This window comes from Podarcis gaigeae, assembly GCF_964106915.1.
Source record: "Podarcis gaigeae genome assembly, chromosome: 1".
Lineage (NCBI taxonomy): Eukaryota > Metazoa > Chordata > Lepidosauria > Squamata > Lacertidae > Podarcis > Podarcis gaigeae.
This window is the reverse complement of record NC_139678.1, coordinates 22,602,484-22,615,162: the sequence shown is the minus strand read 5'-3', so window position 1 is coordinate 22,615,162 and position 12,679 is coordinate 22,602,484. Positions and strand designations below refer to the sequence as shown.

The 12,679-nt window shown below is 42.8% G+C and overlaps 1 protein-coding gene across 2 annotated transcripts in view; it reads left to right on the top strand.

The window, feature by feature from the left end:
* Positions 1–12,679, top strand: part of SLC24A4 (solute carrier family 24 member 4) — a 104,322-nt gene that overhangs the window by 65,379 nt on the left and 26,264 nt on the right. For both annotated transcript variants that reach the window (XM_083734536.1, XM_083734537.1), the window contains exons 3-7: positions 3,938–4,014; positions 8,089–8,163; positions 8,613–8,697; positions 9,781–9,884; positions 12,326–12,400. In XM_083734536.1, the coding sequence (XP_083590662.1) occupies positions 3,938–4,014; positions 8,089–8,163; positions 8,613–8,697; positions 9,781–9,884; positions 12,326–12,400 (416 nt within the window). The remainder of the gene's footprint in view (positions 1–3,937; positions 4,015–8,088; positions 8,164–8,612; positions 8,698–9,780; positions 9,885–12,325; positions 12,401–12,679) is intronic.

Here is a 12,679-nt window from a genome sequence, read left to right as displayed (position 1 = left end):
TCAGCTCACCCTAAGGCTGCACTACTTTGGGATGCAAAATGCGGTTTCATATGATATATATGTTTTGCATGTGCTTCCTTTGTCCCACAGCCTCCACTTGTAGGTAACATTCTCAAATTATTTTCTGGGCCACTCTCTGTATTGTCAGCTAGTTGCTAGCAAGAATTCTGCGTAGCGTTGTCTGATCAGAATTTCAAATATAAAAAGAAGCAGTTAGCACATCATTTCTATGGAATTGCAGCAGAGCCTAATATATTCTTTTCATGTCTTCAATGGTCCATGTGGTTCTGGAGAAAGAACATGCATGTGCATATTCTGGGCTAAAAAATATGGATCCTGCAACTGATATGAATCATACACTGAGCTTAATTTATTATACTTCACTTTTACTGCTTTGCTTAATTAATTCTGTGTCGGCCATTCTTGGTGGCGGGGGTGGGGGAGGGGGTAACTATGCTTTGGAATACAGTACTGACTCCCCAACCACTTCAGATCTTATTCAGCCTCTCCCCGCCCCAGCTTCTCAGATTTCAGCAGTGATGGAGGCTAGGAACTTGTGAGATTTTTTAAAACGAATGTTGAGATTCCCAGGTAAGCTGAAATATGCACTCTGCTAGACTCACAACATTAGGGTTGCCATATTTCAAACAGTGAAAATCCAGATAGAAAAGTTGTTGTAAATTAAGGTGACTCTTCATATAAGAATTGCTAGGCAACTCTGGTTTGATAGCAATGATGAAATATATTGGAGAACACAAAAACAGCAATAAGCACTCTGTTTCTGTTATATGCCCAATTCTTGCACTCCTTCCCCCTCTCCTTCTTGCTTTATTGGCCGCTGGATTATTTGCATTTGTCTTGAATATTCGCAGAGAGGTTTGTAAAAATACAGCTTTGTCTTTGGGACTTCAGAAAAGATTGGCACATTATTATTCTTTTTTTCTGTGATGATGTTGCGCCATTTGGTGCCCATGGGCATGAAAAGTGCAACTGGGAAGGTTTGTATCTGTATCAAAGCAACATTTTATGTGCTACTCCCAATTGATTGCCTATTGAATTTTGAAGTGATTTATCGGCTATGCTCCTGAACATATTATGAATAATTCAGTCCTTTAATGCAGTTTGCAGCATTAACACAACTTTATTTAGTTCCTTTTGGCTGGGTTTTCAGAAGTTCCTGCTGTTTTTAAAGGAGCCAGGCTTGGGACTTAAAAAAAAACAAAACAAATCTGATTTTCAGTACTTGGCAACACACTCTGAAAAGCAGGTTTGTTGCCCTTCTGCTGTTACAGGTGCACCAGATATTTAAAATGCAATGGGCCTCTCCCTCCCCCCCCAAAAAAAATATTTGCACGTTCACATCATTATCGCAAACAGACCAAGATTTTAACCACAATATGAATTGGGTTTGAAAATCATGGTTAACATTTGAGGGGCCAATTTGTAATGTGAAAAAGGAAACTATCCACTGCAAAAGAATACAAATATTTGCATAAAATTTGCATGTGCTGGTTTATGTGTCTAGATGCATATTTATCAATAATTACCTTTATTTAAATAGAAATACAATTTATCTCACCATAGCGGGGAAGACTTTGGTTAGCTGACTCCTGTGCTTGCTCTGTTGCCTCCAGATTGCCTCTGTTTTGTGGGAGGGATTCAGTCGCATTCCAGAAATTTAGGTTGGGGCAATTAAAGTGGATCAAAGGGCTCTGCACAGCAAATTCTTGAAGAACTGACCACATGCTTTTGACTGTAGAGACAGCGTAGACCCAAATGAACATGCTGGGATAGGGGAAAGAGAAGGTAGCTCACACTTAGAGACATGTCCTTGAGAGACAGAGAGCGGCAGGAAACCCATGTTATTTGGATTGTTCATCATGAGAGCTCCCATCTCAAACCTGGGTCCCTAACTGTTGTGGGACTACAGCTCCCATCATCCCAAGCTAGCAGGACCAGTGGTCAGTGATGATGGGAGTTGCAGTCCAACAACAGCTAGGGACCCAAGTTTGAGAAACACTGCTGTAGAGCAAGGGTGGGGATCCTCCTGGGCCCAAAATGCAGCCCCCCAGGCCTCTCTGTCTGCGCCCCAAGACACACCCTCACCAGCTCTACTCCTAGCACTTCTCAAGGAATTTGGCCTGGCTGGAATGCATCCTTGAATGCTGGTCATGCCTCTTGTTTGCCTGAATGGAGGACTGTGGGTGTCCAAGCACCTAAATTTTGCATGAATGGGATGTGGCCAATGGTACAAAGATGAGAGACACATCCTTTGCCCCACACTGGCATGTGGCTCTCAGCTGATTCCCCTTCATAGAATCATAGAGTTGTGGAGCTGGAAGGGACTACAAGGGCATATAGTCCATCTCCCTGCAATGCATGAATATTCTGCCCAACAATGGGGCTCTACCAACTGAGCTGGAATGCTCAGTTTGGATTTTTTTTTTAAAGGTTCCCCATTCATGCTGTAGGGTGACCATAGGAGACAGTCTAAAAAGAGCTACGGGGGAAAGGCTGTAGCTCAGTGATAGCACTTCTGCCTTGCATGCAAAAGGTCCCAGGTTCAATCCCCTGTAGGTCATGGAGAGCCTTTTGCCTGAAACCCTGGAGAGATGCTGTCAATCTGTGTAGACACTGTTGAGCTATATGAGCCAATCATCTGACTCAGCTTCCTGGCAGCTTCCTGTGTTCCCAAGAGCTGCTCGTGCTTCTGATTCAGCTCTGTTGAACCAAATACAAGCATTTTTCAGAGTAAAATGGGGGCACATCCAAAACATCCTTTTGCGGCCACTCAAAAATCCTGGGGAATGTGGCCATCCTGAACCGTGGCCTTCAGTCACTTAGAAGCTGCAAGAATAATAATAATAAAAAGCAAGCTTTCACTTTAGCCTCGCAAATCAGCCTACAGAAGTTACTATCACACAAATTGAGTATTGGGCATTGTCTGATATGGTGTTGATGGAAAGGAGATCAAGCACTATGTGTGTGCCTAAATCTGCTTGGTGTAAGGGATTCCCTGCAGTCCTGTTGCCTCTCATGTGTGCGTTGGCTTAGATATGCTCTCTGCATGCAGATTATTCTGTGGTGTATTGAGGCCAAAATCTCTATTTCAGGAAAATTAATTGGATTGAGATTTATTTATTTTAGGTTTAATATTTGTTCCCCAGAGACGGAATGAAAGTGTTGCCGTCTGCAGTGTACTCAGCTAATCCTAGCCTTTCCTGAATGTTAAGCTTTCTTTATGGCGTCAGTGCTGTTGCCATACAGAATCATAGAACTGCAGAGTTGGAAAGGACTCTGGGGGTTTTCTGGTCCAACCCCTGCAATACAGCCTCCTCAACTGAAGCCTCCTCAACTAAAGCATCCATGGCAAATGGCCATCCAACCTCTGCTTTAAAACCTCCAGTGAAGGAGAAACTACCCCTCCTGAGGGACTCTGTTCCACTGTCAAACAGCTCTTTTATCAGAAAGTTATTCCTGATGTTTAACTGGAATCTCCTTTCTTGTAACTTGAAGCCATTGCTTTGTGTCCAACCCTCCAGAGCAGGAGAAAACAAGCTTGCTCCATCTCCCAAGTGACAGCCCTAGAGATATTGGAAGGTGGCTATCATCTCTCCTCTCAGTCTCCTCTTTTCCAGGCTAAACATATCCAACCCCATCAAGTTCCTCATAAGGCTTGGTTTCCAGACCCTTGATCATCTTGGTTGCCTTCCTCTGCACACGTTCAGCTTGTTATACCCTTCTTAAATATTTATAAAGACATTGAACAGCAACAGGACCCAGGACAGAACCCTGAAGCACCCCACTTGTCACTTTCCCCCAAGATGATGATGAGCCACATCATTTGCATATAATGCTACTCCTCCCCTCTTGTGTTTGTTTGTTTTTGACTCCCTAATTTAATCTTTCCCGTTCTCTTTTTCTTTCTTTCTTTCAGCGATTCATGAATTTCCTGATGATCTATTCACAAATAAGGAAAGGCAGCAAGGAGCAGTATTGCTACATATTATTGGTGTAAGTATACCTAACTTTTCTCATATATGTTGCTGTTATTGTGCAGATGGTTAGCTTAAGCGCGACACTGATTTATTTCTTAACTTGGGGTGCAGATGTTGTTGGACTATGACCCCAGTGATCCCTAGCCATTGTCTGTGCTAGCTGGGGCTGGAGGAAGTTGGAGTCCAAAAACATCGCGGGGGGAGGGGACACACTGATTCCCACCCATGGCCTTAATTTATATATGCCTTCCATTTATAGCCAACCTCATCCTGAAGGGCTGGAGAGAGTAAGTTCTTTAATGGAGCTCTGTTTTCAGTTGACAGACTTCCTGGAGACTATGAAAAGCCACACAGCCAGTCAAAACAGAAAATACTTGCTTAGATGGACAAACTGTCTGACCTGATACGATGCAGTAGGAGTGTCCACAGAGCCTCAGCTCCTAAAAAAGCTCAGGGCAGAATCTCACATGACACTTAATATGGGCTAGTGGTTGACAGAAATGCTGTAGGATATCTCTTCACCCTGTATCATTGGCTTCTGCTGGTAAGGGCAGGGAAATTAAGTGTGATGATGCCAGGACACTCACAAGTTTTGCTACATGTTAGGAAAGCTGAAGGGAATAACTTAAGACTTGCCTGCTATTTCTAGCAGCCTCATAATGCGCAGTTGTGTCCTGTTTTATTTGCCTTTTAACTTTGGTTATCCTGATGCAAAACATGGAGAGTTCTCCTTTACATCCTCCTTGTGCTTCAGGACCAAATTACATGTTGAGTGCGAATGCATGTAACAGAAGTCTGATGGAGATTGTTATTATTGTAAAAGCTGATTGGGAGCAAGGATGCAGGGCTGAGCACATAACCCTTTCACTTCTTCTCATGCAGTTTTAAATGTATGTGCAAGCATTCATAGTATCATAGAATTGCAGAGTTGGAAATGAACCCCCCTGGGTCATCTGGTCCCTGCAATGCTGTCCCTGGGTGGGCTTGAACCACCAACCATGTGCACTGACCCCCAATTCATAACATTCATTGTAGTTTAGCCCTCAGAAAAAAGAATAAAGTATATTTCCAGGAAAACCTGTTACAATTGTGGTGCAACGTTTTCTTAGTTTTTAAAAGAAAACCTTCAGTGTCCCCTGCAGCTGTTGATTATTGTGAAATATAGATCCTATATTGTTATATATAGATTTCATTGAGGTAGACTACAAAATATCCCATACAGGGAGCAGCAAGATAAAATAAACAAAACACCAAGTGGCAACTTTAGGGAGATGTGGCTGTTTCTTTTTGGTGCATTGCAAACTTTCTAGAAAGAAGACCATTGGGCATAACCCAGTTTTCTTCATCTAGGATTGGTAAATGGATCCCTCCAAGCAACCAAGTACACATGCAGCCTGATCATTGGTCAGAAATAAGCCAAATTTTGTCCAGTGAGACTTTCTCCTAGATCAGCCTGTGCAGAATTTGCAACTTTAAGGTGGTTTGTATACAGCAATGCAACACAGAGCTCTTGAACATGCAGGCCTACTCACAGACTTCACAGGAAGATGCACAGTAGGAGAACTCTTGCGGGTGCATTTTCCAGGCTGTGAGATGGTTTGCACTAAGAAGGGGGAAAGAGACCTATGGCGCTTCTTAAAACAAGAAGACCAGCCCCAAGCTTTGTGTGTATACTGACACACACACAGCACTGTGGCTCCCCATTCTGGATCCCCATTCCTGTCAATGGAAGAGACAGTAATGAGCAAGTGGAACCTTCTCTCTGTAGAACTAAATAATGAAGATCTTGCAGGCGGGGGGAGGTCTTGCTTTGGAGTCTCCATACCTGCAAAACACCCATGTATTCAATTGACTGTGTGTAGTTCAGGGAAGGGACTTATCTATTTTATTTATTGTTTAGCATCTAACATACAGTTCAGGTGCAATTTCTGCTCATTGGACACACCTTCCGTCAGAAGGGGGCGATTTTTGTTGATTCTCCTCCCCTCTGCAGCTTCTTGTGGCCCCCCAAAATCTAATGTTAGAAGACCTTCTAAAACAGTTTGCTGGGAGGGGGTGGATTCTGCAGGGGGTGAAGCAATATGAGCAGAAATCACCTTCCTTCTCCCTTCCACCAGCCTTTAATGAACTGAAGGGGGGTGGATTCTGAGGGGGGTGAAGCAGTATGAGCAGAAATCACCTTCCTTCTCCCTTCCACCAGCCTTTAATGAACTGAAGGTCCTTTTGAAAAAGAAGGACTCCTTCTGTTCACAGAAAGCACAGTTAGGGTCCAGGTCTATAAGATGGCAGCAAGTTACAAACCCATTTCTGTTTTGGATTTCAGGAAGTAGTAATTGCTTGCCTATGATAAAGCCTCCTCTTTTCTCTTCAGCAGTTCTACAAATTTCTGAACTAATTCAATTCAGTATCCATAATCAGGCTCGGTTATATTTACATTTCTGCTTTAAAGTCACCTCTTCAGTGGTTTCACATTTTAAATGCAAATTGTTCTTTTCAATTGTACTGTTTTAAAGAATAAATCTGAATTTCATGTTTGTATTTTGAGGAATCGGATGATTCAAATAGCCTCTGGCTAAATTGCTATTTTAATAATAAAAGAGATAAGAGGTCTGTCTTGGTGAGGAGAACTGAGAGAGTGTTTTGGCACCCCGTATTGCTGCTGTGACTAGCAGAGGGAGGTATGGGACCAGGGGTTGATCAGACCAGGTAAGAAGAAGGGGCATAAGAAAGTTGAAGGTCATTTCTCCTTCTTGGCCATCTTCCACACAAAAGACTTTGGGTTGCCATAACCGAAAGTCCTCATCCCTGGTCCTGTTGCTGCTAAGGGCCAAATCAGCCCATAACAAGAGATCCCTGACCTACCAATTGATAGTTGATGTGGTGGCTGATCTGGCATGTATTACTAAGACCTGGAGAAGTGTCCTCGGAGGCTTTGCCCTTCTGGTTACTTGGTGCAGCAGCCACACAAGTTGGAGGGCCTAGGGTAGGGTCACTGTTATTCATAGGATTGCAATCTTCTTGACCAACAAACCCATCCATTTCGGACCCAGTTTCAATGGTTTGTTCGCAGCATTCGAAACGCCCACTGTCCTGGGCACATTTTGCGACAAGGAATTTCATTAGCGCAAGCAGTTTCTGAGCTCTGGGTGCAGTACTGTGCCTAAGATTTCAGGTTAAAACTGCAGAGTGGAAGGAAAGGAGGACCTTTTTCTGCCTCCCCACTTCAGCTACTCTCTGAAGACTGGAGAAGAGACCTTCTTAAGAATATTAGGGGGGCAGGCAGGGGAAGCATGGCTTTGTATTTTGCATTCTTCACATGAGAACTAGACCATGTGATAAATGAATATAATATTTTAGCTGCAGTTGACTCATTTTCAGCTTTGTATTCATTCTATAAAAGTGTGCCTAGATATTCCATTGTTCCACCCATAACCTAGGTTTAAGGTGCCATTTAGCTCCTAGCTTTTGTATCTCAGTTTCTAACACTATTTGTTCATAGCGTTGGGGCCATCAGGAGCTCCCTAGTGCAGCTGATGGGTTCACTGTCAGTGCCGGTCAAGAAGCCTCACTTTGTCCATTTGCAGGTGTGGTTTGAATCCAAACTGTGCTTGCAAACAGACTTCAAAGCAGCTCACTGTAACCACCAATCAGCAGTTATTGAAAGCTCTTTTGAATGTTGACCACTCTACTGACCTGTCAGTATTGACCCATGGGGGTGGGAATTAAGAATCTAGCCTGCTGGCCAAATCCAGCGCTCCACCCCTGAAATAAGGAGAAGGAGGACTCAGTAGGTGGAAGTCACTGGAGGCAGGAAAGCTAGGGGTAGGGGACCTAGGTGAAAAGTGGCTGAAGGAAGGGAGTACACAGTAGAACAGGAATGGGCAACAAATGTTTATTAGACTCCAGCTCCTACCATTATCACTGCTGCCACGAAGACTTGGTACTTGTAATGGGGATTCTTTCTAAGTGATTCAGTTGGCAGTTGAGTTTGGGGTTCATTTGTTTAATTAGGATCAGTACTCAGTACTAAGTGAGTTTCACTTGTGACCAAATTTTGTAATATATTCTTGTTTTTTTCTCCACCCCACAGGCTCTGTATATGTTCTATGCCTTGGCTATTGTGTGTGATGATTTCTTTGTTCCATCTTTAGAAAAAATATGTGAGGTACGTAAAAGAGGATTTTTGCTCTTCAAAACCTATGCATTCACAGTTGGTAGACTTAAGGGGGAGAAGGTACATCCCTGTCTGACAAAATGGAACCTATATTATTTCATCCATCAAACACGGGACTGTTTATTCTAACCAGGAATGGGGGTGGGTGGGTTTGATTCAGGTCTCATTTGAAGCTGAATCTACCAAGGCCACACTTTCTGAAACAATATGTGAAGCAAGACATTAATCAAAACTGCATATCATAAAAAATGTGTTTATTACTGCAAAAATGTGAAACCGAGAGAACCAAAATGGACATATCCTTCCATTCTTAGTTCTAATTGTTTGCGGTCTGCTTCACCCCAGCATCTGAAGGCCATGTCAGCCAAGAATGGCATTTTAAGATTTAGCACTGCTGCCAATCACATACTGAAATAATGGGTCCCAAATGTTTCTTTCAGAAACTACATCTGAGCGAAGATGTTGCAGGAGCCACATTTATGGCTGCAGGAAGCTCAACGCCAGAGTTATTTGCATCTGTCATAGGTAAGATATCTCCTTTGTAGTGTTCATATGCACCAGTTTTCCAAAGGAAAGGGTACTAAGGTGGCTACTACACAGATGTGTGCATGGACCACTGGTATTCAAAATAACTATCCTAATGACATTCAAGTGGGAGCCTACTTCACGCAGTAATCATACACTGTGTCAGGGGTGGGGAACTGGTGAGGGCAGATCCAGAGGCAAATATGGGTGGAACGATGGATGTAACTTATGTTTGTACAGTCAGCTACACTTCAGCCACACACAATGTCCAAGAGGGCCTTCACCCCTTTTGGGATGTTTTTGGCTAACAAGGGGAGGTGCTGTTGGCCGTTGAGAGAAGGAGAAACTTTTTCCTCATGAACTTCCTTAAATTCACATCCAAGTCTCTATTTCATCATGCACCAAAGTGAACTTTAGCATTAAATGTAGACTTCTCTCAGTTTTTCTACATACTTTCTTGTATTTCTGCTTTCCTCGTTAGACTCATATGCTAATCTGTGTGCATCCTTCCTCTTGCTTCCCCTGCTTCGATTCTGTACCCTTCCCTCTCCCCCCTTCATTTATTCACCAAATCCTTATGCTGCTCCTCGTCTCCATGCTTCCAGATGTTGTTGGCCAATGGTTGGAGAAGGTGGGAGTTGTAGTACAACAAAATCTGGTGGGCTATATGCTCCCTTTCCCTGTTCTCGGGGTTCCAGCACTCTAAGCAGCATTTGGCCCCTCCCACGTAATAATGTATATTATTTTGGGGACCTCCCTCTCTTTAAGTAGCTGCTGCTGTTGACGTTTCGTCATACTCCTCCTCCTCTGGCAGAGCTTCTGGGAACGTAAGAATTTGCCTTGTACCAAGCTCAGCATTGTTTACACTGACTGGCAGAGGCTCTCCAGGGGTTCAGGCACAAATCTCTCCCAGCCCTACCTGGAGATGGTGGGTATTTGGACCTGGGACCTTCTGCATGCAAAGCAGATGCTCTGCCACTCAACTATGGCCCTTCCCAAGGATCGTGTAATTTAGTTGTTATTTTTAGCATATCTATTACCGTACTAACCCCCTCCTCCATTTCTCTCTTTCTCTCTGTCTAGGTGTGTTTATCACTCATGGTGATGTAGGAGTTGGAACCATTGTTGGTTCAGCCGTTTTCAATATTCTTTGCATTATTGGGGTCTGTGGACTTTTTGCTGGACAGGTTAGTAGGTCTCTTTTATTTTCTTTACCATTACTTCTCCATAGGAGGGTAAATCAGATCATATAATATGGAGTAAATCTTATTTAAAAATCAAAGGAATTATGTGATTGTGAATATAATAAGCTCGGTTCATTTCCTGATGATACCTAAATGAATCAACTTGAAGTAGCTTCACAGTGTCCTGGCTTGTTTAACCAAAGTGTGGTTTGTTTTTTCATCTGAACCCAGCCCAGCAGACTAACCATGGTTTGTTTTCCAGTAATAACCCATATTGTGAAGCCGTGGTTTGTTGTTGGTTTATGAAGCATAGCTTATTTAACTATGGTTGGGTGGTATATCCAACCCCAACAGTCTTGCTTTGGCATAGTTTACATGGACACCTCTGCTCAGGTGTTCACCAAGCTATAGAGCAACCTGGAAAACAACACAAACTTTGGAGGAACAAGCCATGACTTGTTTGTTCCACTGTAAGATTTGTTGTGGTTCATTGAACAAACTGTGGTTAAAATAAACCATGACTTAGTGTTATGTGCAAACCCAGCTGGTGTGTGTACAAATATAAAGACACTTGTTTATATATAAAAAAATGGCTTGAGGGAAACATATTCTCAGTTCTTGTGATGTATTTCCATATCTAATGGTTGGATTCATGTCCTGCCTCTTAAGGGAAGCATTTCTTTTGGCCTTATTCACAGAAACAAGAGACTTAACAAATGTGCTGTAAGTTTTGGGCTTGCTTTAGTTTCTGTTGACCAAAGTGAATCTGATGCTAAACTCGGCACTTGTATATGAGCAATTCTTTTAAAAACATTAAATAAGGGTTCGAGGGAAGCAGCAGGTTTCGGATTATGGCATATACATTTTTAAACTTTTCCCTCCCACATCACAATCCCAGTGAAAATCCCCTCTCTCCAGAGGTGCTTTTCGGCTCTGGCGGGAAATCTGCTCTTCCTCTTTCCAGAGTACCTCTCTCCAACACAGCAGGCTGAGTCACAAAGAACTGTAGAATATTCCCCTGTAGCTTTGTTGACACTGACCTTCCTTGGGAACATGTGTGTGTGTGTGTGTTGCACCTGTTCTTAAAATATTAATGGACATTCATTAAAGTTTACCAAACAAGTAGAAATATTCAACTTTGACATGGAGAAAAAGCACAGTATGTTCATTCGAATATAAGGAGAACATTAGGTACTTCTGCTATTCAGATGAATGTTCTTTAGAATACTTCATAATTACTAAAGAATTACTTCTTTGGAATACTCATCTGAATAGCAGAAGTACCTAATGTTTCTCCTTATATTCAGCTGAGCACACAGCCCTTTCTCTACTTTGCAAACCTGAATATTTCTACTTTCATGGTAAATTGTACTGAACAAGAGGTGCAGTCCAGCCAAAATGAAGCACTTCAAAGTCCATTTCTTTCACTGGAAAAGACTTGTGCATATGCTCAATATCCTGTGGTTGTCGGTGGGATTTAAAAGTGTCCCTAACTTTGAATTATTCCCACAAAGCATCACACTGTATAACTGTTTTCCCTGTGGGTGCTTAATCAGACAGAATTAAGACTGTGTTGTTCAGAATTTTTCTTACGTCAGAGTGAAGCAGTTCTTCCGTAATAGCCCTGAATATCCCACAGCAGCTGTGGGGGACCCTTTGTTCCTCCAGAAGTTTCTGAACTACAACTCCCATCATCCCTGGCCACTGGCTATGCTTGCTGGGCTTGCTGGGCATTGTAGTTCAGCAACATCTGGAAGGCCAACGGTTCCCCCATCCTATCGTATGAGGGGTTTCATTCAATGTGGTAGGGTAACCCTGGATGAATACCCATGTGGCTACTGTTTTCTGATGTCTCCCATGTGGTTCTTAAAACATAAGAACATAGGACCATAGGAAGCTGCCTAATACTGAGTCAGACCATCAGTCCATGTAACTCCCTGTTGCTTACCCCATCTGGTAGTGGCTCCGCATGGTTTACCTACTACTGAATTTTGGCAATTTTGGCCCTTTCCCTTGAGATCCAGAACTCCCCTTCTTTGATAGCAAAAGAAGGTAAGAGACCATGCATGTTGTGTTGGGTGGACAGGATTGCATTGAAATAACCCATAGACCATATTAGCATGGTTCTTACTACATTAACATGGTGCCCTCCAGATGTTGTATGACTACAGTTTCCATCCTCCACAGCCATTATGGCCAATGGTCAAAAATGATGGGAGTTGACATCAAACAGCATTTGGAGAGGACCAGGTTGGCTATCTTGTCATCATGTGATGAGCAAACAGAGAGATGTGCTTGCATATGTGAACCGGCGCTTTGTTCATTAGCGTTGCTCATGTATAGTAAAGCTATACATCCAGGTATTTTCAGAATCAGTCCTTTAAAACCCTAAGATGAAAGGATGGCTAAGGAGTAATTCTGGAGTAACTCTGTCCTCTTTCCAGGTGGTCCGTCTCACCTGGTGGTCTGTGTTCAGGGACTCTGTCTACTATACCATTTCTGTGATCGTGCTTATTGCGGTAAGTTTCCATTTTTGACCTGCTCCTCCATGAAGTAGTGAAGGGCCTGAATTTGAGAAGTGCTGTTGTCACCAGAAAGTTCTTGTTTGTTTTAGGATTTCTTATGAAAAATCAGTAGATGAGGTCACTTATGATGCTTAAAACTAAATTTAAAACTAAATTTAAAAGCTCAAAAAACTACTGAGCTGTGAATCTAGCTGCTGTTCCCATTCTCAACTGGAACTGGAAGTCCTCCCACTTATGATGTTACCTAGGAGTGTGCAGTGTTCAAGCCCCATG